At 37.0% G+C, this 26,289-nt stretch overlaps 1 protein-coding gene across 2 annotated transcripts in view; it reads left to right on the plus strand.

Annotated features, from left to right (window-relative positions):
* The window catches only part of LOC145668942 (S1 RNA-binding domain-containing protein 1), a 58,177-nt gene extending 52,090 nt beyond the window's left edge, over positions 1 to 6,087 (plus strand). For both annotated transcript variants that reach the window (XM_081737225.1, XM_081737226.1), the window contains exons 14-15: positions 872 to 1,128; positions 4,066 to 6,087. In XM_081737225.1, the coding sequence (XP_081593351.1) occupies positions 872 to 1,128; positions 4,066 to 4,271 (463 nt within the window). In that variant the 3' untranslated portion in view covers positions 4,272 to 6,087. The remainder of the gene's footprint in view (positions 1 to 871; positions 1,129 to 4,065) is intronic.
* The last annotated feature ends 20,202 nt before the right edge of the window (positions 6,088 to 26,289 follow it).

A 26,289-nucleotide genomic window follows, 5' to 3' on the forward strand; every position in this document is an offset into this window, starting at 1 on the left:
ATGTGTGTGTACAGGTACTATTCTGCTCATGGTGAGGGATCAAGGTTGTCACCACGGCGAATTTCGGGCGTAAAGCATAGTAAATTTTCATCGGCGCGTGTGGCTTAGGTACACTTATGTTGTGACTTGGGGCGTCGCCGAAAAATCGTGGTACATTAAGGGTACAGTGAATCAAAAACTATAGAAAGTACTTTTATAGTGAATAAAATATTTATTTATTTATTTATTTATTCATCAGGAAATAAACATGGGTCCAGTAACAATTTTCTGTACAATAAAAAAATTGCACTAAAACATAATGATGGTAATAATGAAAATAACAAAAAAAAACAAATCAATCGTGAATACAAAAAAGAAATGAGCATGCATAAAGATATTAAACACAGTAATCACTATATTATAAAGAATGACATCTGATAAATTGTTTTTTGATAATACCAAAATCTCCAATAAATATATCGAGAAGATGAGAATAATTATTGTGGCCGTAAACAAAACACTTGCAGATACGTACATGAATTAAACTAGGTACACACTTAAAAATTTTGTAATTTCTAGTAGTAGTGTAAGGAATATGCAAGTTTACAATATTAATTTACTGTAGTTTAACAGTTAGAATTTCGTGTAATAATTTAAGATCATATAAAGTTCGTATTTCTGATAGTTTCAAGAATCCAAGTAAGTGTGTAATTTCATCTTTAGTTTTGAGTGACAAAAAAAAAAAAAAAAAAAAAAAAAAAAAAAAGCGCAACCAGGAAAGAAATAAATTTTGAATAGATTCGATATTATTATAAAAATATTCTTACATTAATGACAATTAAACATATCCAAGAAACAAATATAGAATTTAATTCGTAGTTTTCTTTTCTAGATTCATTTCAAAATGTGGATTACAAATAGAAGATCTAGGAACTCCACATTTCATAGCCAGAGTGAGAGATACGGTTAACGCAACAGGGCTTGCATCTTTGGCATCTGAATTTAATGTAGCAGAACCTCTAATAAAACTTATCAGTGAGGGTCTACAGCAACCTCCAGGACATGACTTTCGATCGGAGTTCCAGCAGCCTCTTTTCCGTCGTGGTGTCACTTCGTTGCAGGATTTACGTCCTGGAACTATTCTGACAGGTCAGTAGATAAATAAAGACCATGCATTGGAGGATTCTTTTAGGAATTCATTTATTATTTATTTATTTATGTTATTTTTCTAAACATTTTTTCCCTTCTGGTCAGTACTTTCCTGTTCAGTCTGGAATTTTGAATTGGCAGAACGAAAGATCCATCGGTTTTGTTATACGGAGGTTGTTCAGCCTACGTTTGGCCGATTTCTTTCCTTCCCCCTCCCGGGCAGAATGGACTCACCCGACCTGGCTCGTGGCGTCCTGCAGTGTTGTGCAGTGGCTTCCTGGGAACGGAGTTGTTTTTCCGCGCGGACAACAACGCACAAAACAGGACCATTGTTGTGAGTGTTGTGTTAAATTTGTTTCCAAGTGTGTGGGTTTCCGCTGTGTGACCAAAATGCCGCCCAAACTAAGCTGGTTTTGGGAAGGCTATGTTGCGGCTCTTCTATGACGCCCACTTTAGTGTTTCTGTCATTAGAAAACAGTGAAAGAAGAATGGTTGCAACATCAGTTTAACTGGAATAAAAAATGTTATTAAAAAGTACAAGGGCAACGAAGCTCCACCATTTGGATTACCAACGAAGTTGCGTAGGAAGCGGGAATGCACCAAGGCCACCTCCACCATGCAGAGGAAACTTCGCAAAATGGCAATGCAAGAAAATCCGCCAACACAAAGGTGTATGGCTAATCGTCTTAGCGTGTCTTTGGGGACTGTGAGCCGGACCTTACACCAACAACTCAAGCTGGAAAAAGTCATGAAAGCTCGGGGCCATCTTCTCACGGATGCCCACCAAAAGGAACGAAAGTGTAACTCCAGGAAGCTGTACGAACGGCATCTGGCAAAACAAAGGTGGATGTACGTCGTAACGCTCGATGAAGCATGGATTTATCTTTCCGACTGCGGCAAACCGAGAGCCATCATGTACCGAGAGAAAGGCGCCCAGAAGTTGGGTCCGTGTCTGTAAAGAATCCTTCCCAAAAGGGTTCATGCTCATTACTGGCTACTGTTACCGAGGTAAACTGAAGATTCGTAGGGTGGGCAAAATAAATTCGCAGTATTTTCAGGAGCAGATCATGCGGCCGATCTACGAGCATGAGATTCCAACACTGTACTGAAATGACGCCAATCTGGTGCGCATTCACATGGACAAGGCCTCATCACATACCTCACGATAGTCCCTCGCATTCTACAGGGAGATGGCAGGGTATACAGGTGATACTTTTCAATGAGGTACCTGTTAAATCTCCAAATGCAAGTCCTATGGACTATTGTGGATTTGGATTGCTGAAGCGGGCTTTGGTAAAACGGCGTGTGACAACTGTGGAAGGACTTTGGAATGCTGTGCAATGGCAATGGGACAAGATTTCCCTCCCAGTTCTTCAGAGAAGCCTATTGCAGTGGAAATTACGCTGTCGGGCTATTGTTAGGAAGGAAGGGAAACACATCGAGCACTTACGGACCTGGCACCATGGATTCTTCTAAATTTTTAGGTAAGTCGAGATTGGTCAAATGTAGACTGAACAACCTCTGTATCTGTACAGCAGAAATTCCATGTAAGATTTAGAAATTTTGAAATAATTATACAGAAGAAATGCAATCTTTTTAAAATGAAATCTTTCAGTTTAACGTCCAACGATTATGCCCTTAAAGCTAAGGGAGACGGATGATTAAAGCAAGTGAATGATGATGGAAGAAATGGTGAAATGAAATGTGGGAGGAAACGTGAGTACCCTGAGAAATTCCATGGACTGGATGTTGTCTACTACAAACTTAAATGGCCGGGGATCGAACCAGGTACCTCACGCAACAGAGGTAAGTGCTCTACCACTGAGTTACTCTGCCCTCCTACTATAGGGGAGCCAGCAAGAGAAGGTCTCTGACAGCTCGCAGTGACGTTGCCACTACTCAGATGTCAAGGCTTTTTTCGGTGAATCTATAATAGCGATTTAATTAATGGTGTAAGACAGTGACCGTGCTTGGTAACACTAGTACCAAAAAGGGGCTTCATTGTCCCCCCGCATGTGGTAAGAAACGTCAGAGACCACCTCTTGTTGGCTCTGCTATAGAGATAATGAAAAGTGCAGTTATGTCTTTAATTTATGACGCATAAGAGTTTGCATCATTATTTAATTCGGTGTTTTTTACACTTTGTTTGAACACAAATGCAAACAAAAAAAAAAAAAAAATTAGTTCTAGAGCAGTTTTGAGTTTCTACAAGGATGTTTTTCAATTGAAGTGTACAAGAGCCAAGTAAAAGGGCGCAAGTGAGCAAGCACGTTTTTTTGACGTTAACAAAGATGGATGTAAAATGTAAAATGGAAGCAAGACGAGAATAAACGGAATCTATCACTCACATTCTTGCTCCTTAGAAAAACTGATATCCGATGCATTTTCTCTCACCTTTTTCGGTCAGTAATTTGGAAGTTGAGAACCCGATTTTTATCATTATTGAAAAATGAAATGAAATCTTGTAAGTTTTACGTCCCACTGTTAGGCCACCCAGGCTAAAGGAGACGGTGATGATGAGAGATGAATGAAATGGTGAAATGAAGAAAGTGGGAGGAAACGGGAGAACCCCGAGAAAACCCATGCATACGGTGTTTGTCCACCACAAAGTTCACTTTGCGTGAGCGGGAATCGAACCAAGGACGCCACGCACCACAGGTGAATGCTCTACCACTGAGTCACCGCGGTCCCATCATTACTATTATGATTAGTTATTGAATCTTTGTAAAAAAAAAAAAAAAAAAATAAATAAAATAAAAAAAAATATCCTCACACCTTGTGATGCATTTGTTTTATTTAACTTACTTCCTGCCGAACAGTCAACAATGTTGTCAGAAATTGTTTGTTTATTGACTATTAATTAATGTAAATAACTTATAAATGCAAATTTAAGTAGACGTGATTGTTTTACTATTTTTGTTTTTGTATTTTTTGTAGGTCGAGTACAGAATGTGACACATTTTGGAAGCTTCGTGGATATAGGCGTTGGAACGGATGGCCTACTACATGCAAGCCGACTAAAAGAATGCCGTCCCCAGCTGGGAGACAAAGTAGAAGTTAGGGTACACAGTGTGGATGTAGAGCGGAAGCGAATAGGTTTAGACTTAGTAGAAATTTTAGCATCAAAAGATGATGGAACGTAATTCATATTGAAAAGTAAAACAGGTTTTGAAAAACTTGTCTTATGTGCTTACTTTTAAGTTGCAAGACTGAATTTATGTTTCTGAGATTCCAGTGAAAAGAAAATATGAGTATTAAAGCGGAAGTACAAAATGTTATGACATAATAATGATTATTGAACACCACTAAACGGCGGATAGCACGAAGCGAAAACGTACTATTTGATACAACGCATTTTCGAAACAACTAAATTAACTTTTTCAAGAGTGCTGGTTTCTATCATTAAGTAACAGTTGTTTAATTTTCGGGATTGCCACCATCGTTGAAGCTGTTCAGCTAGTTTTTAGGTGTAAAATATAATGGAGTAACTCCAAAATCTGTATTAGGTTTAAATTAAAAGGACTAACTGAAAAAAAAAAAAATACTGAATTGAATGTAGTTGATTTTATCTTCTCGTTTGTCATCATTCATTCTGTCTGCCTCTTTCAGCAGATAAAAGCAAATACAACAGAATATTAAAGACAGGCGTACGCATGAATTCCAATAAAGCACTTACAAAATATGATTTTAACAATTTATTATCAAACAATAAGAAGTTTTAATACACACAAATTTGAACGTATACAGTGTTTATAGTACTGGATATATAAACTATAAATTTTAAAGCTGGCGCGATTTAGAATCAATAAGTGGGAGAAACGAGAAGGAATAACTGACAGTTGGGAGAATAAACAACATTGAGATTTTACTCGATTAAGTCAGGAATTTTCAGAGTTATTAACCTAAAACCTATCCAATAAAATTTATTTCACATAAACAAAGAAACATTTTTAAGCCATTGTATATCAGAACTAAAAATCCAGCATTGAATCTGGATCAAGGTAACCCTAGACAAAGATTGGGATTTTGTCATTAACAGCTGTTAAATGAATAAAAAATAGTCATTTTTTATTAATCTTTACCACTATAGACTTTTTTTTTCAAAGGCATTGTAAAGGATTAATAATTGTATGAGGTTATATTCTGTGAAGTTTTCAGTGAATATGTAAACATGTAAATCATTATATTGGGTATTACTGTTAATGTAGTTATATATACACATTTTTGAGAGCCAGCGTATGCTTGTTAAATGTTCGTCACAATATTAATAACTGGTCAGCTTGTGTAAACTGCCTTAAAGACTTAATATTTATCATCAGAATGTGATAGTATGATGCGAATTCATTGACACTAGTTTTGTTTTTCAACGACTGACGGATAAAGGAAACCGTGAATTCCCAAAATATTTGAAGGAATTCATAATTTTTGCGAACCATAGGTGAGTGCATCATTTATTTACTGAGAACTGGATCAGATATACTCCTTACTGAATGGTGCATTTGTGGTCAAAAAGGTCCGGTATTATTAGTGCGTACCGTTAAGCTGCAAGTGTAACCATTAACTTGGAACAAAACTCTTGAAGTAAGGTTAATTAAGGTAGATCAGAAAAGTTTGATTATTTGAGGGGAAAAAATGCTGTTTTTAAACTACCTTTGTGTTGGGAGTATCATATCATCACACATATCATGGTGATTTTATTTAATAGAAAAAGTATTGTTAACAATGTGATTGTTAGTTACTGATGTAAATAGTATTACAGATATATTTTTTAACCCTTTTGTTTTCGTATGATTTTGTAAGAAGAATCATGCCTCATCCTTATTCGAAAACGATTTCGTAACTAAGTTCATGTAATAGTTTTATATGCGTTTTGTTTCCTAAGTGTGAATAAATCCTCTGTAATCGTGGATTCAATGCAGTTCTCCATTACAGGTATACGTAAAAGTAAAAAAAATAAAACCATGAGTAATAATAATAATAATAATAATAATGAGGGGTAACAAGTGAAGTAAACCAACAAAAACAAACTTCAAATTTTATAGTTGAGTGTGATGAAGATATATTGACGTTTTTACATTGTTTAATGTATGTCCTGACATTTGTAATTCTATATTAATGTCACTTGTAATAACCTCAATTGTATATTAAACGTAAAAATATATTGAAATAAGTAAAACGCTGCTGCTTTCGAATATATTCTAGACATTGGAAGCTGTAGGTTTAGTCGTCTCTTTAATGTCTTCCACGTGCCTGTTCCCACAACGTATCAAACTCAAGGTTATGCTGCCTTCGTAGTAAAAAGGATATACATGTGAAACAAATTTGGGTAGTTTTGCTCCAATTTTTTGTGAATGTAACAAAATCAGAATTGAGAAGTATAAGCTCGTAGTTAAAATTTTCGAATTGTAATTTTAATAAACGTTTTTCATGAGCATTTTATAAGCTATCTATACTTGTCTGTTTGTTTCGGCAGGACTTTTCAAGATAATAACAGAATGCGAAATCTGGTGTTTGGAGAGGAATTTTCCCCACTTAATATTTTTGAAACACAATTCCCTCCCATTAATAACTTACTGGGGGTGGATTAAGTGATTAATTCATATATAATTAATGGATGAACTAGTGGTCAGCAGTGCCCCTAATTTTGCATAATTTAATAATGATGGACGTTCTAATGTGTAAGCTCTTTATTTCTAAATATCATAGTGGGATTTTTTCTTTTATTCCTAATTCCGACTGTTTTATAATTTCGCATCTTAATACTAAGAATTTTGTTATTAAAGCAACCGATATATCGACTTTTTTTGTTTAAATTTAAATCCACGAACAATAGATTCCTTGTATCTAAAAACAAATTTTTTGTTTGTTTCGTTCTTATACAGGGTTGCTACAAGTTGTGATCAAAAATTTTTCTTTCCTTCCCTTTCTCACCATATGAAATTCCTGTTTAACTTTCGTCGACATTTACAACTGATATTTCTTGCTAATTTGGTATTTTTTTTCAAGAGTTTATGTACTTTACTATTTTTAGACATATTCTCACATAAAAGTGTACAATGACAGCTTTACCGTATGTGTTTGTTTCTGCAAGCACTTAAAATCATATGTTGTCTTCTTAAAAGAAAAGGCTGGTCAGCCACTTCTCTTTAAAAGGCCGTATTTTTACAACTCTTTGTAGATCGAATATATATATCAGAAACTTAAAGAAAAAATGCATTTGTATGAATTTAATCCACTTTTGATTACAGTTCAGGACTTTTAAAGAAGGGTGAGTGGCCAGGATTAAAAAAAAAAAAAAAAAAAAAAAAAAAAAAACTTGTACAAACACTAGTATAAATTTCTTCACAGAATTAAAAAAATGATCGAAATTTCACATAAAAATGTAAAAGTAGAAGACTGCTTGTACAAAATGCCAATGTACTTTTATTCTAGTTCTTTCGATTGAAGTTCTATAGTACTCGCGCCGAGTCGTGAAGCTTGGGCTCTAAACCAATCATAGATATATTTTGCTTGAGCTCCAACACTTCGGAAAACTTCGGTACAATTCGTGGAGCCGCTTCCCGAGCTCACACTTGGGGAAACGTCGGACAAATTCACCAACAATGTTGCCAAACTTTGAAGACATAGTAAACGAGCATATAAAAAATTGCCAATAACACTACACAACAATAACTACTGTAACAACTATTCTAAAATGGTAACAATAGCACAAATAGTAACAACGAAAATATAACGCAACCAAAAAAGAATTAACAAAACGGAACTTGACGCCAATCCGACAACACTGTCCTCTCGGGAGATGTTTTCCGTGCAGTGCGAGAGAAGACACTGACAAAATTTGATGGGTGGGGGTTGACGACTGGAATACACTCTCGCTTTCTATTGGGTGGTGAAATCGGTAGATCTGGGTCAAGCTTCACGACTCGGCGCGAGTACTATAATTGTTGTTGAAATGTAAAAGTAACAGCTTTCAAGTGGACGTTGAAAGTTTTCAAAATTTACGTTAAGGAAGCCGCCTTCTTGATTTCGTTTTCTTCAATATTAATAGCAAACTCGTTTTTGTAATGGTTGCTACTCAAGTACTATTTGTACTGTTTAGCTGTTTGTTTTGTTGTTGTAAATACTTGTGGTAGCACATGGTCAATACCATTTATACAGTACTTCCTCTTGAATATGTCTTTGTGCTGCTTTGTAAACCAGTATTTCTACAATATTTTTAGATTGTTAACGAAAAGAAGAAACGTCCAGAGATGAGACTTATATCAATAAATAATCTCATCTAACTGGACAAAATAATATGGGCGCGTGTAAATAAATATTCATGCGTAGTTTTTGAGAAAGTTGAAAAAAGTTAATTGTTTTGTAAACCTAAAAATTGGTGCTATTTAATAACCACGCCATCTATTGAGATAAACTAAAACTGAAGTATATATCCATCAAGCTTGTTATTCTAACAGTAATAAGACGACAGTACAGTTATTTGACTGTAGTATCCTTCATTCAGAAGAGACTTTTTATTACATAAATCACCTTGATTTCGCAGTGTCGATTTTTTACGTCACACTATGCCAGGATAGGTTCTCGATTTAGTTTAATTTTCTATATATTTTAGAAAATATCCTGTATACCAGTAATAGTACAATTGCTGGGCAAATATAGATTTATTAGCAATGTAGTCGAAGGTTCAAACTGTCAGTCTTCTTTAGAATGCCTTGAGATATTTAGCTCAGTATTTTTTACGAGGATAGTAGATCAATAAAATACCGAAAGGATACTTACTATTTTCACGTTACTGGAGGGTAGAAAAGTGTTGAAAGTCCTTTCTTATTTTTGACGGGACGGAACATTAGTGTAGTGACGCGTTGTAGTGTAATGGGGAATATTTTTCTAGAGAAAACTGAACCCAAGAGCATAAGCACATAATTCATCTCCCCAGGAAATCGAACCCGAGAACATGAGAGTCTTCCGTGCTGGTCTAGTGGCTAGCACACACCTTTGGTGCGCGTGGTCCCGGGTTTAATTTCCCGCTAGGGGAAGCATTGGATTGTTACAGTGATTTTGATTCCATTTTACGCTATAGATCCACTTATTATATAATCTATCTGATGCTAAAGAGGATGCTAAACAAACCAAGATCTTGAGCATATAAATATGCTAATCGATCGGCATTTGGCAGTCCGGGACCATGCGGAGCACCATGGAAAGTAGAAATGTTTTGGACAACTGATGTCGTAGGGTTAAAGAAGATTGTGTATTTCTCAGCTGAAAATCACTTCCGAAGGTCTTTTCGCAGCCCTTACTACTGTATTTCGTAGTAGTGTATGTTTTAGGCAGTTAAGATCTTAAAATGTTAATACTGCATTTTGTTTTACTTACTTTATTTTGAAAAATAATAATAATAATAAGCGCAAGTTTTACTGCGCTGACTTATTAAACCAAGTTTTTTTAACTTTAAAATATTGCGTAATAGGCCAATTTATTTGGAAAGTATTAAGAAGAAAAATATCTCCAGAAAATATGTGGGTATATATCGACTTACATAATTTACGTACGCCGAGTAATTGTGTTCTGTTTGAAGTCAGCTCTCAGTTATAGAAAATGATGTAAGTTTGGAAACTTTATATATTGATTGATAAATGACGAATTCATCACTGATTATTTACGAAACAAAATACGAAATATAGATTATATAATAAATATCTAATGATATATATGGTAAGGTTTAAGCTTATTTTTTCAACCTTTACATATGTGGTATTATTTATTTATTTATTTGTGTTAAGTAAATTGTTGTTACTACACGTAATTTACATTCTAATTGTAAGAAACTGTGAATTGGAGAAAGCCTGTGATGGAAATAATTTGTGTTAGTCTCTTTTATATGCTGATGTAAGAGAAGAATATTTGGATAAATAAAGAGGAAATTTTTCTCGTCTGATCTATTTAAATTTTTCTTCTTTTCTCAACCTGGGATCGGTTCACCTGGAAGATGTGAAGACAGAGCAAGAAGAAAGGGGAGTGCAAGCTACTGACAAAAATAAATTACATTTTTAATAACAAACATTACGAATATTGTAGCATAGAGGCATAAATTAAATACCGTTCAAACACAAGGCAACTATTGAATAAGAACTGTGGTACAATCCGCGGCAAAAAACCTGCAACACGAGCATATAAGTTTATTGTGAAATGACGAAGTCTTTTGCTCCAAAATAAGTGTGCACGGGAAGAGGCCGAGGTTTAACCTGGCGTGATTCGTTCCACTTAGAGGCTATGTTCATTCCCTGTGCTGTTAGGCGTAGTTTCACAATAAACTTACATCCTCATGTTGCAGGTTTTTTGCCGCGGATTGTACAAAGCTAGTGTTAATACGATATAATACCTGCACTGCAATGGTGGTATACAGGAGTTTTGTTGGAAGTAAGAATAAATTGATGAGAATTATTGTTTTAAGCCCTTAATTCACCCTTGTTGGCATTCTGCGTAATGACTTTATTATTATTATTATTATTATTATTATTATTATTATTATTATTATTATTATTATTATTATTATTGAAAATTTGAGTGTTTAATTCTCCATGTGAAATCACAAAAGGGGCAGACCAGACGAGCCGAAATCAAGTGGAGCGTGAAATATGCAAGGTTCACGAAAGAGGGCGCCAGATAAACAAGATGGGAACCATTGTTTTAAAATAATAAGTCTCTATCTTTATATGGAAATGTATAACAATAATCCTATTTTAAGGGGCCGCGGTGTGTGGGGTCCCTGGTTCGATCTCAGCTTGGGCCAAGTGGACTTTGTGGTGGACAAACACCGTGTGCGTGGGTTTTCTTGGGGTTCTCCTGTTTCCTCCCACTTTCTTCATTTCTCATCATCATCGTCTCCTTTAGCCTAGCCAGTGTAATCGTGGGACTTAAAACTGAAAGATTTTATTAAATTTTCTTAATTTCACTTTAAATGTTCTGTATTCAAATGTTCTGATATGCCAAACAACCCCCGTCCAATGGTGGCAAAGTGAGTAAAGATCAATTCGTTCGACCAAGTGACACGTTTCCATCAGTTTTGCGATCGTTGCACCATATGGTTGGCGCAAGAACAAAATGGCCTTAAAATGAAATGAAATGAAATCTTTGAGTTTACGTCCCACGTTTATGCCGGCTAGGCTAAGGGAGACGGTGATGATAAGTAATGAATGAAATGGTCGAATGAAGAAAGTGGGAGGAAACGGGAGTACCCCGAGAAAACCCACGCACACGGTGTTTGTCCACCACAAAGTTCACTTAGCGGGGGCTGGGATCGAACCCGGGACCCCAAGCACCAGAGGTGAACGCTCTACCATTGAGCCACCACGGCCCCCAAAATGGCCTTAGTGGGTGGTAATCAGAACTGTCCGAACAGGCGTATCTTACTAGAGACACTGTAACTTAACGACGTTGCCATAGTTTCGGTCTCCGTTACACTATGATTAGTGACTTACACATGTGGGTTCTTTCTTTATACAGGGTGTTTCAAAACAACACCGACAACGTTTGGGAGGTGATTCCTGACACCAAGATAAGACAAAAAGTATAGACCAACCTGGGTGAACAAATGCTTCCTTTCGGAGTTATAGGTTGCCGAAAATATGAAACAATGAATCTCACTTTGGCTCGCGCTCGGGTTCACTTCTGTCAGTTGTGCTCGCGTTCAATCAGGGTCGTGCTCATTTATTTCATTAGAGGTCGCGCTCAGACTTACTTCCCTCAGTTGGACTCGCACTCATTTATGCTTGCTCTGACTTATTTTATTACTAATTGAGCTCGCTATCAATTATTGAGCCCGAGCCCAGTTGAATGTGAGTGACGATCTCGAGAGCCTGTGGTAAGCCAAATTTGAAAAAAAAAAAAAAAAACTGCAAAAATGGAGAATAAGTGCCAATAAATATCACAAGTGCCGTTCTTGCCTTCATTAATTGGTATGGTAGTGCAGCTGGCCAATTTCGCTTCTTTTCTGGGAACAATATGTGGCTTAGCACTATATTGCACCAAGCCTGGGACCCCACAATAGTGTTTCCAATCATGCCCCGCACCTTCTAACTCGATCAGAATTATGGGGGGCGCGGTGGCTCAGTGGTAGAGCGTTCACCTCCGATGCTACATGCCATCTAGTGTGCATACACTACTCATTCATGTGGCATATATCATCACAGCTGCTGTTCTCCCTATTGGTATGCTTTCAGAGGAAGCTATGGAAGCGAGAAATAAAGATTTAAGACGATATAGGGAGTTCCATACACACAAATTAAACCGTGTGCAAACACAGACAGACTTAATGAATACTATGCTATTTTCCTCTGATCTTTTCATCTCTTCCATTTCTCAAAGTAGCCACATTGCTCGATCACGTAAGATTTGGGGACTTGATGATTACGTCAAATCTCTCTTGATACAACCTTCTCTCATTCCTGACTTATCCCCAGATTGTGAAAGGGACCCTGATAGTGAATAATGTTCCGGTAAATGCACACTTATTGTAAGAACAGTTTTGATTTTTCGTACCGTAAATTGAGGTGGTTTTGAACACCTTGATTTTGTCACACAGAAACTTAACCTTACACCTTGTAACTATGTACCTAATTTCACAGAAGTAAATCCCCACGTTAAGCGGGTTTGCATATCCAGGCTCCTAACTATGAAAACATTTACGATCACTCCAACCCCAATCATTTCACAGATTCAACCTGTTCTATATAAGTTACTAGGACGTAAAATTGAATGTAATATATACGAAAAAGACTTTTATGCATTGCAAGACCTGTAACGTCCAAATATTCACCACAAACTTATAGCCGTATCGACATAAACAAAAAGAAGTGTGGAGCAGGAAATTACACAAGAGTCAAAAGAGGCGCAGTGAAGACATAGGAAGTGGTCGAGCGATTTGGGTCACTAGTCTATCAATCAGAAGTTTATGTGTTCAAACCCTGAAGGAAGTATTTGTTTTGTTTTGTTTTTTCTTAAAAGTGTGTTCCTATTTTCATCAGAGGACTGAAAACATTTCTTTGAATAAATCTTTGGCAACTACTTTTCTCTCAAATTCGATTAGAAGGGAACATTATATGAATTGCAAATCTAAAATCCACAGCTGAGAACAAAATATTATGTTCAATAATTCATTATTATTCTTTGATTTGTAATGAAAAACTAATTATAAGCATTGACGATTTCAGAAGATTCTCCCCCGGTAATGGTCAATATATGAATGAGAGAAAATTGATAAAACATTATTAGTCCACTTTGAGCATGATCGAAGGTAACTTATGGCCACGTAGGGGAAATTTATGTCGACTGGGTCTCAAATTCTCCCACAGGTCATGCCCTGAAATCATCACTGTTTGAAAGGTTTTCTTAACAAATAGAATATTAAATTTATTTCTCGTTCTACGTTTTGAAATAGAAAAATCATAATTTTAAAGTGAATTATAATACGATAAGCATAAAGATTTATAGAACTAATGAAGTAAATATTCTTGTGTAAGTTATCGATTTCTAGTCGGATTAAAACTCGAATATTCGTTTGCATCGCACTTTAAAGTAAATCCTCCTTATAAATAATTCTTACTGGAAAGCATGTTTAACTCCAATTACTTAATCAATATTTTTAATAATATATTTTTATTGTAATACTTTTACTATTCAATGTTGTATACACTTCATTTCCCAAAGCAAAACCTCCCAAATGTATAGTGGACTAGTGAATATTATCAAATAAATTATCATTGTGTTTACGTAAATAGTGCATCGCCTCATTTGAAATTTCGTACTTTAACTACCACTACTACTACTACTACTACTAATAATAATAATAATAATAATAATAATAAAATCATAGCCATACTTTATCAGAATTTTAGGCTTAGTCATTAAATGAATTCAACGTGGTTTCTATTCGAAGTTCTATTTAATCGAATCCGATAGAAATACGAAGAGGAACTTCGAGAACAAGAACAGAAAAATGTTACTTTGGTGGGATTGGAACTAACATTTAAGAGTTCTTTACAATTTACAGACAAATGCCTTAGACACTTTTTTCTTTTCTTTGAGTTTATTGATTCACCGAACGGATCTGAGTTACTTGTCTTTATTTTCTACTCGGTTATACACGTTTTACAATCATTTTCATTAACCTTGAACGACAAGAACACGAACACAAAAACATCCACCTAGGTAGGACAGTTAAAATTCCTAATTCCCCCCACCGGGAATCGAACCCGGGACCCCATACACCTAAGGTGCAGGTGCTAGCCACTAGACCAACGGAGAGAACATGAAATTATTTTGTAGTGTCTGAAATTTATACCTATTTCACCCTGCTGTAATATGTCTATTGATTTTTTAATGTTTAGCGTATTCGCTACTTTGAAGAATGATATATGTTTTTGATATAGGTTCTATTACATATTCATCCATAAATATTATATAAATTATCAGAATTAGTCATGATCTTCGATGGAAATTCACTGGTGCATGCGCAGTAGAAACAGAACAATGCAGTTTACTGATATTTATGCAGAATGCAAATTTCTAACAGGCTGTCATAATTCCTTAATGGAAAGCAGTGGTTTCCAACCTGGGGACGCGCAGCTTCCTCCTGAGTAAGCACGAAGTGGGAGTAAGGGGGCGAAAGCTACTGGCAGAAATGAATTGTGAAATAAGTAAATAAAGCACCACTTATAATGACGCTTTAAAATTTAGCTTGACAATTTTATAATGAGCTTTTAAAAACATAATAGTGCACTAGGGTGGTATACACAAGTCTTGCTGGAAATAAATATGAATTTCTGAGATTATTATTATTATTATTATTATTATTATTATTATTATTATTATTATTATTATTATTATTATTATTATTATTATTATTATTGGTCGTACCGCTAAATCACTTTCTTCACTGTTTTTTCTTCACAGCCCAAAACCCAAGCGATCTGAATGAGAGTTTGTTCCACTGTTACTCGACTATAATTTCTCCTCGTAGAGTAACAGATAGTTCTCTACATCCTTTAGAGCTAGACATTTTGACAACTTGTAGAAATTTGCATTGTGATTCGTATTAGCAATGACAGTAAAGTGGATCTTTCTGTTTCCAGTGTGCATCATCAGCATCTTTATATCAGAAGTATTCCGCCATTACCAGCGGGTCACACCGTAGCTGAGAAGCTGCCATGCTCCACGATCTTCTGTAAACCTCTCCATCTTCACATACGATTTTTCAGTTTTGATATTGTCAATAGCCTAATTATGTTTCTATATAGTCTAATTCGTCCCCTCCCTCTCTTTTGTGCCAGCATATCCTCTAGCACATCCCTCATGATACAGTTCCTTCTGAACCAATATCCCAAACCAGTTTCCCTTCCTCTTCTTAATAATATTTTTCTCCTTCCACTTCTAACACCCTCTCATTCGTTTTCCTCTCGACCCAGCTATTTCTCCCCATTCTTCTCCTCGTACATATTTCGAAATAATTCAGTTGTTTCTCATCATTTCGGCGTAATGTCCATGTTTCCGTCCTATAAATACAGTAAAATATAGTACACGAAGCATTTTATGAGTCTTTTCAACTCTAAGGCCCCACAAAATAGTATTTTCTTCATCCTAAAGGCTTCTTTCGCCATTTCTATCCTTGCTTTTATTTCACGTTTGCATGTCATGTCATCACTAATAATAGTACTCAGATATCGAAAACTACTCACTTGTTTTTTTCCGCTCCTACTTCTATATTTGACGTAGAGCCGCGGTGGTTCAGTGGTAGAGCGTTTACCTCTGGTGCTTGGGGTCCCGGGTTCGATCCCAGCCCCCACCAACTGAACTTTGTGGTGGACAAACACCGTGTGCGTGGGTTTTCTCGGGGGTCTCCCGCTTCCTCCCACTTTCTTCATTTCATTCATTACTCATCATCACCGTCTCCTTTAGCCTAACCGGCATATCCGCGGGACGTAAAACTCAAAGGTTTCATTTCATTTTTTTTCTATATTTGACACCGATAGGTTCATTTCAATCACCATGGATTTTATCTTTCAAACATTTATTTTTATCCCATATTCTTCACAAGCCTTTCTCAAGTTTTCTACATCTTAATTTTCTTTTTAGGTTCTGCAACAACAATAATATTATCGCCGTAGGTAGATGAAAGTTACAGCCCGTGAAGGTCACGTGCTACAACATGAGTAAATCAATGTATGAAAAGACTGCAGCAGGTACACGCTGTTATACTCACCTTTTGCGCGTGATTAGCGTGTGATAATCTGTTATGGTAGTTCAGTGCAGAAACACCACTTAACTTATTATAAATAAATGACTGTGTTTGTTGTAATAAACTATGTAAATTCCGCTACACATTTGATTTATTGGAATTACGCAGTTAGCTTACACAAGTGCATGTGCCATAAACTACTTGCACACTCTTCCCACTGTCACAAAATTTTACTCACAATCTTTACACTACTACATATTTGACAGACTGCATATCTCACACAATCTACATTGTCTATATCAATAAATCCTCGTGGATTCGAACCCATACTCCTTACCGTGGATAAACACCTTTCAATATCTTTACTTTAGTGACACCCTGTATGATACATAATGAGATACTGCTAAACTAAGACATGAACATACTAACGTAAACGAACAAAAAACAAAGAAAAGACAAGCACGGTACAGGGAAAAATCACTAATAACACACTTTACATACAACTTATTATTTTCTGGACTGTCCGAACAATTACTATTTACGCACGTCCATTGTGGTTCTGCTCACTCCGCGCCAACCATTTCCTTTTAACTTCTGGGGTTGGGTTCCAAATTTTCACATTGTCCATGGATTCAAGTGGTAAGGTTTGTCCATTCTGTGGATCTTTAAGAAGAACTTTATCATTTAAAATATCTCTACATATATAAGGACCTTTGAAAATGTTGAAGAATTTCTTGATGTTCCATTGAGGTAAGTTGCTTAAGTTATGCTGCCGGACAAAAACAAGGTCTCCTCTATGGACTATGGGTCTATGCTTTTGCTGGCTGTTATGGCGATCGTTGTCCCGGTTTATCTTATACTTCTCTCTCATGCTGGCCATTAATAGCTTTCCTTTCCTGTCTCTCTGATACACTTCGTGATCAATAATCTGGTCTTGTATTCCGAAGTAGCGATTGGCGGCTGCATTGTCATCTATATTCAGCATCAGGGCAGCTGGCAACGTCCCCAATGAACTAGAAATCGCATGGTTCATCAGCCTGACGCACTGTTGGAGATGATAATACCATTTGTCATGATGACTGCTACACAAGTTCCGTATTAACTTAACCAGGTCTCCGTGGTTCCTTTCACCGTAGTTACTTTGGGGATGGTATCTAGTGGTATAGTGGACTTTGACATTCCATTGGGCCATTCTATCTACGAATTTCTTGCTTTTGAATACCATGCCATTATCACATACTACTGCTTCAGCGATATCTAAATGTTTAAAGTAATCTTCCAGACTTCTATCACAGGAAATAATTGGATAAATAATTTGCGGTAATAAAGATATTATGATTAGAAAACAATATTGTAAAAAGTAAGTTTAATTTCTTCATCCATCGCAAGTCTTAGGAGTCCCTTATACCTCGCCACCCCCAGAATATCGATATCGAAAATTTAGAATGATATATTCATGTCCACATGTTCGCGATATCGAATGTTGATATACGATAATATAGATGTCGACGATAGCGATGTATCGACATATCACAAGCCCAGGTCCGAGAAGTGATGCTTGAAATATACTGGAGTCAACAATCAAATTCTAAGTAAGTTCTCCATTTCCGTACTCAATGTTGAGGGGGAAGGGTGTGAACCCGAATAGAAATTTTAAGAAAAACAAATGTTAAGATAAAAGTAGGTTTTCCGTCTCCCCTTGAATACAAAAATTAACAGAAAACTATTACTGTAATTAACCTTTTACTTCTGTTTCTGTTTGTTATCACAAATCAGCGACAGTACACATACTTTACATAGTATACCAATACACTCTATAACGTTTCACAACCAAGCAAGCCGGAAGATAAATTTCCGTTGATATTAAAGTGGAATGTTCTACAAAATAATCATAATTCATTGGCCATATTTCTATCAGTACTTTGGTACGGACTAAGAGCTACAAGACTAACAGAACTAGAAATTAGAGATTTCATTCCTTTTTTTCTCAGACTAAAAGACTTCTGCATTTTCCTGAAATTTTCATTTTCTTAATATAAGTCCCCTATTCTGGGCTAATTCTGGCTACCGCGGTTTCGAGGTAATCGGTAAACGAAAGAATAAAGTTTGTCGACTCTAAACTCTCGACAGTTTGTGAGAAGATATTTCACAGTTCATGTGGTTATTTCTTCGTTACATAAACACTTCTAGTTGACTCTATTCATGGTAAATTACTGAACTTATAAACATTTACAATTATTGAAAAATGAATAATTATTTTTGAACATAAAAAGTCGTTACAGTTCAGTAGAATGCAGTAGTAGATGGAAGTGAATGAAAATATTGTTTATTTGTTGAGATGTGTAAACTGAATGTGAATAACAAATGTTTCCCATTCTCTTGTCCAGAGGCGGATCTACGATGGACTTCTGGGGGCTCGGTGGTTGATAATACTCTTATTTAGAGCTACTTTTAAGAGCTCTAAACTCTGGAATGGGTTTTATTGATATATAAAATAAGAAAGATTACCTTTCTGGGGGGCAATCGCCATGATCGCCCTTTGGATCCGCCCCTCCTCTTGTGTAGCTGACTTTGAAGACATTTAGTTCGTGTATGCTTCTGACGATGCTGATTGGGGATGGCCACAACTGGATAATTTTTTATTGTGATATCGGATAGAAACTTTTCCGGATTTGCAATATCCGGTTGACGGATAACAAAACGGATGACGGATAACGGATAATATCCGGCTGGCGGATACGGATAATATCTGGGTGTCGGATAATATCCGGATAATGGATTTATCCGGATAATTTATAAAATTAAGATAACGGATAATATCTGGATAAAAGAACATTCGGATAACTGATAACATCCGGATGACGAATAAAGGATAATATCCGGATAACGTATATGGTTTTAAAAAGACATAATAGGAGAGGGACGTATCAGTCTTTTCTGCTCATGGAGTTATTAAAAGACGATAACCGGGCAGTGGTCTTTACCATTGAAAGATATTGCTTCTTAAAATGATTCCTAGTAACTTCCAATTTTTTTGTTCTTGTTGTGGGGCGCGGTGGCTCAATGGTAGACCGCTTACTCTGGTGCGTGGGGTACCTATTGTTTCGATCCCCGGCAAGTAAGTTTGCGGTGGACAAGATCGTATCCGTAGGTTCTCTCAGGGTACTCCCGCTTCTTGCCACTTTTCATTCCATCAATTCTTCTATTATTATTGACTTGTTGTAAACATTGGACGCGTGGGTTCAGTGGCAGAGCGCTTCCTCTGGTTCGTGGGGTCCTTATTGTTTCCATCCCGGCCAAGTAAGACTGTGGTGGAAAAAATCGTATCCGTGGGTTTTCTCAAGGTATTCCCGCTTTTTCCCACTTTTCATTCCACCAATTCCTCTATTATAATTCACTTGGTTTAATCATTGGGCGAGGTGGGTCAGTGGTAAAGCGCTTCAACTGGTGGGCTAATTAAGATTGTGGTTGACAAGATCGTATCCCTGAGTTTACTCAGGGTACTCCCGTTTCTTCCCAATTTTCATTCCACCAATTCCTCTATAATCATTGACTTGGTTTAATCATTGGGCGCGGTGGCTCAGTGGTAGAGCGCTTCCACTGCTGGGCCAAGTAACTTTCTGGTTTACAAGATTTTATCCGTTGGTTTTGTCAACGTACTCTCGCTTCCTCCCACATTTCATTCCATCAATTCTTCTATTATCATTGACATTCTTTAATCATTGGACGCGGTGGTTCTGGGGTAGAGCGCTCCGTCTTGTGTGCCAAGTAAGTTTGTAATGGACAAGAACGTATCCGTGGTTTTTGTCAGGGTACTCCCGATTCTTCCCCCTTTTCAGTCCACCAATTCCTCTATTATCAGTGACCTATCTTAATCACTGGGCGAGGTGGCTAAGTGGTAGAGCGCTTCCGCTGGTCGCACAAGTAAGTTTGTGGTGAACAAGATCGTATCCGTGGGTTTTGTCAGAGTACTTCCCCTTTCTCCCACATTTCATTCCACCAATTTTTCTGTTGTCATTGACTTGGTTCAATCATTGGGCGCAGTGGCTCAGTGTTAGAGCACTTTCTCTGGAGTTCGAAGTAAGTTTGTGGTGGACAAGATCGTATCCGTGGGTTTTCTCAGGGTACTCCCGTTTCTTCCCACATTTCATTCCACCAATTCTTCTATTGACTTGCTTCAATCATTGGGTGCAGTGGCTCAGTGGTAGAGCGCTTTCTCTGGTGGGTCAATTAAGTTTGGGGTGGACAAGATCGCATCTGTGAGTTTTCTCAGGTTACTCCCGATTCTTCCCACTTTTCATTCCACCAATTACTCTATTATCACTGACTTACTCTAATCATTGGGCACGGTGGCTCAGTGGTAGAGCGTTTGAAATCTGGGATGAAGCGGGAGTACCCTGAGAAAACCGACGGGTACGATCTTGTCCACCACAAATTTATCAAGCAGGGGATGAAAACAGTAAGGACCCCACGCACCAGATGAAGCGTTCTACCACTGAGCCACCTTGCCCAATGATTGAAGCAAGTCAATGATAATAGAGGAATTGATGGAATGAAAAGTGGGAAGAAGCGGGAGTATCCTGAGAAACCCACGGACACGATCTTATCCACCACAAACTTAATTGTCTCACCAGAGGAAGTGCTCCACCACTAAGCCACCGTGCCCAATGATTAAACCAATTCAATGTTAATTGAGAAGTTGCTGGAATGAATAGTGGGAAGAAACAGGAGTACCCTGATAAAACCCACGGATATGATCTTGTCCACCACAAACTTATTTGACCCACCAGAGGAAGCGCTCTACCACTGAGCAACCGCGCCCAGTGATTAAGGTAAGTCAATGATAATAGAAGAGTAGGTGGAATGAAATGCGGGAGGAAGCGGGAGTACCCCGACAAAACTCACGGATACGATCTTGTCTACCACAAATTTACTTGACCCACCACAGGAAGCGCTCTTCCACTTAGCCACCGGCTCAGTGATTAAGGTAGGTCAATGATAATAGAGGAATTGGTGAAATGAAAAGTGGGAAGAATCGGGAGTACCCTGACGAAACCCACGAATACTATCTTGTCCATTACAAACTTACTTGGCACACCAGACGAAGCGCTCTACCCCTGAGCCACCACGTCCAATGAATAAAGTAAGTCAATGATAATAGATAAATTGGTGGAATGAAATGTGGGAGGAAGCGAGAGTACGTTGACAAAACCAACGGATAAAATCTTGTAAACCAGAAAGTTACTTGGCCCACCATAGGAAGCGCTCTACCACTGAGCCACCGCGCCCAATGATTAAACCAAGACAATGATAATAGAGGAATTGTTGGAATGAAAAGTGGTAAGAAACGCGAGTATCGTGAGTAAACCCACGGACATAATCTTGTCCACCACAAACTTAATTAGCCCACCAGAGGAAACGCTCTACCACTGAGCCACTGCTCCCAGTGATTGAAGCAAGTCAATGATAATAGAAGAATTTGGTGGAATGAAATGTGGGAGAAAGTGGGAGAGCCCTGAAAAAACTCATGGATACGATCTTGTCCAATACAAACTTAATTGGCCCACCAGGGGAAGCGCTCTACCAGTGAGCCACCACGCCCAATGATTGAAGCAAGTCAATGATAGTAGAATTGGTGGAATGAAATGTGGAAGGAAACGGTAGTACTCTTACAAAACCTACGGATACGATCTTGTATATACATGAAATATCAAAACTAAATTCCCTACAAAACAGTTATGACAAACTTTCTTAGACATCTTCGCTGCAAAGGATATTCAAAACATTCTTAGTAAGGCATTAAAATTCAGTCATCGAGCATGTTAGATAATTAACATAAAGGGATTTCCATAAAATGTTATACCTTCATGTTGCTGAAACGAAACAAAATAAGGTTATTTTCACGGAATCTATTTCAGTATTCAAACAATTATTCGAACACATTGTAACTAAAAATGACTCACAAAATTAGAACATAACGACATATTAGAATACAAATACAGATAACATAAATGTGACTCACAAACACTAAAATATTGACTGGAATATTATATCCAACATGATGATACACATGCTTAGTTTTGGATTAGAGTGACAGAAGAAAGAAAAAGTATTCTGCGATTGATTGCATAAATACAGTTAGCTATGGAATGTCCAATGGAAGTCCATTTTGCAATAGGGCTGCAGGAAATGTTCCCTCCCTGTAAATATATACAAATATCCTCATAAAATATCCTACCCGAAAATGTCCTACCTCATAATATATCCTGTCCTACCCTACGGTCACCAAGTGGGTCTAAAAAGACAAAAAGAACGTTAATCGGAAATTAAAAGAAAATATAGGAATCAAACATATTTCCACCAGTAGCGTCTCCTGACGTGGATGTTAGGGCGTTGGCAAGAAAGGAAAAATATATTAACCCTCACAACCATAGGCGATACTAGAGGGTGAACCGCCTTTTCCCAGGAGCAAAGATGGGCCCACCCACGTTTTTTTACTGATCAAAAATATTATGATAAATTTACCTCAATTTACGCATAATTATTTTAGTGGCATTCGCATTCAGCATTCGACTATTTAATACTGACTATACTTTGCCCACCCATCGATTTCCTGAATAAAGTCTGTACCTGGAAGTTCTAGCAATTTTCGGAAGTAAGGAACCATGGTCGTCACTGCATAATGTCCTATTTACGCCAACCTATAAATAGCAATTTACTTCTAACAATTTAGTCTGGAAATTATAAAGAGCAATCAAGGAGGATGTTATTACGTAAGGAATACATTTAATGATAATAATTATAGTATAAGTAAATATACCCTCAAAATATGAAACTGAAAATCAAAAACAAGCAATTATTTACTTACAATTACGTGAATTTGAGCTCAAGTCGTCTTTCTTTGCGTAGAAACCTCTGGATTACTGCTTTAGAAACAGTAATAGGGGCCCGAAACCATAAGTGTTGAGGATGACCCACTAACGACAAAGTAAATGAAAATTAGGGAAATAAAAAGGCAGAATGGAAAACCATTCTGTAGCTTAACGTACAGGCTTTTTTCTTTTTTACATCAGCTGACACTTCCAACACAACTTGGATCGAGAAAAAAATGATGTCTCTTTTCACTGTACCTCTTACACGTATTTTTAGGAAGAAGTCGATTGCACCATTAACTTTTGAATTGAATGATATGTTTAGCAATAAAAAAAGTGCTACATCATACTCCCTCTCCCCCCACAAAATGTTTTCCGTATCGTTATAAAATATCTGTACATCCACAAATAAATCTACAGACTTGGCAACGCTTGAGAGAAGCAGAGAACTCAAGACGTTGCTTTCCTAACCAACGCCTTGGATCACACAAGCACGAGATGAGGAACACGAAGCGCATGCATAATAGGAGTCTTCTAAAGCAGTGAAAATTCAGCCAAAGCGTTGCCAACGACTTACTCGCAGAGTTGCCTCCTCAAAACATGACGGAGACCGCACAGCACTTCTCTGTTCTTTTGCACTTCAACAGTTGATTCTGTCCGTTGAAAATAAAAAAAATCCCAAGTTCTAACGATCCATTTAATTAAATTAAAATACTCTTTTCTTCTTTTTTCATTGGGCGTTAACACACGACTTGCACACCCAGAGAAGACGCTACTGATTTCCACACACACACACACACACACACACATATATATATATATATATATATATATATATATATATATATATATATATATATATATATATATATATATATATATATATATATATATATCAAGACCTCGGGTGTAAAAGGTGATAACCCACATTTCATGAAAATTTTAGTTCTGTGAATGAACAAGGCGACAAACCACTTCTCCGTCTGTTCAAGGTGAGAGATCTTTGATTTTCGTGTGTAGTTGGCAGGAAAGGGCACGGTGACATGCCACTTTGTCGAAGCTTACGCACGTAAAAGGTGACAACCTGTAGTGAAACATGGCGTCGTGCGCAAGGCAGCATGCTGTTCTATCAAAAGAAATTGCCGATATGGCGGACATTTTAAGTGACATTAGTGGTGTGAGTGATCCAGACGATGTGGATTATGTTCCTGAGATGGAAGCGGAATCATCAGCATCATCTGAAGCGAATTCAGAAAGTATTATTGCAAATCTTATACAATGTGGATTATCACAGTTTACATGCACGAACTGTGTTGGTTATCTCCTTGTACGTGCAGAATATGTTGCTAGCACGCCTCAGTTATTGGCATATAAAGATCATTAAATTTTTGTTATTTTAAATCAAGTAACAAACATTAGCTATGAACGTACGTGTAGATACATAATGAAAATACTTTGTTGTATTCTATCTTTTATAATTTCTTTGCAATGTAGAATTTCTCATAGTAGAATGTGTTGGGGTATGCCAAGGATTATACGTAGAATAAGGCAAGTAGTATGTTCAGTAACTACGCATATCAGACGTTATTTTGTTTTAGCTTTCAACTTTTGGTATGTTCCCCTTTGGTCCCTCTGTAATGTGTAGATCTCAAACCCAGCCTACGAAACGAAAAATATGAAGCAATGACGTCATTTAAACACCATAGGAGGAAGCCGTCTTGCTGTTGAAACTACGCGGGCTATTAAATTGACTTGCTGTTTACTTTTTAAAGAATCACAATCAGCTATTTGTAGGTCTTGATTTGATTACTACATGACGAACGCGTTTTATTTCACACTTGCAATCAATGATTTTTGTTCTTGTGGGGGTAAGAGAGGAGAAAGTGAGACAGGGGAACAGAACAAAGGTAATAAGTATCCGAATGATCTTAAGAAGCAACATGTGGGATGGATATGGTTGTCTGAAAATTTTCTTCCCCTCCAACTAGGTTATGCTTCTCTGTTGACAAGGAAATAGAACGAGAGAGGTAGAAAAGGGTCTCTTTCTGAGAGCTGAACATCCTTTTTGCGTGGGCAAAAAATGCTGGCTTGCTTGTTTGTAGAAACGATTCAGTTTCAGTACAAGAATGATTATTGCAACGTGTAAAGTGCATGCAGTTATGTTTGGTACAATAGGATTACATTTATTGTACTGTTTCCGAGTTAGGAACTCTCATTGGGGTCACTCCAAAATGAAATTTGTAACTATTTCTATCGTTTTCGTTTCTTTTACTTTCTCTACATTTTTACAAGATACGCAATATAGTATTCTTGATATCTGATAAGGTATGGTTATGAAAATAAGGTATGATTCATTATTTTGTACGTTAATACTATTTCAGCTTTGAATGCTATTTTACAAAATGGAAGTATTGTAAAAAAAAAAAACCGCTGAAAATAAAACTACCCCAATTTTTGCTAAATATATTTTTAACCCTTGCGGTGCGAAGTCGGTACGTTGAGTTCACAACCATTTGAATTGCGAGTTGTGCTTTTGTGCTTCAGGAACAAAAATACTAATGATAATAATAATATGTTTGTGAGAATGAATGTTAAGAACAGAATCCTACTTCAATTTTATCTAATGACTATTGGTTCACTGACGGTTTTCTAGGGTTTCCCTCAGTCTAGTCAGTCAAATGATGGGTTTATACCCACAAAACTAGGCACTGACTGACTAACCTCCCCTCTTCTGTCCCGGGCTGTGGCAGAGATGCTTAAAGGCCTCAAATAGAATTCAAATTCAAATGAGAGATGTTAATCATAAACGTAATTGTTTATGATTAATTGCTTTTCTCAATAGCTGCAAAGTCCCTATCTGACGGCAATATAGTTTGTCCAACAACAGGGAAGTAATGTTGTATGGTATTAAACCTTCCGCTACTCAAGAGATGCAGCCAAAAGACACAAGTACCCAGTTTTTGTTTTCTCCACAGCAATTGTCCGAGAACACTGTTAGTGTTTCTCCACGTAAGTCAGTTTTTTCAATGAAACGATGAAGACAACTTGCTATTT

This window comes from Thermobia domestica, chromosome 13 (assembly GCF_964235325.1).
Source record: "Thermobia domestica chromosome 13, izTheDome1.hap1.1, whole genome shotgun sequence".
In the NCBI taxonomy this organism is placed as follows: Eukaryota; Metazoa; Arthropoda; class Insecta; order Zygentoma; family Lepismatidae; genus Thermobia; species Thermobia domestica.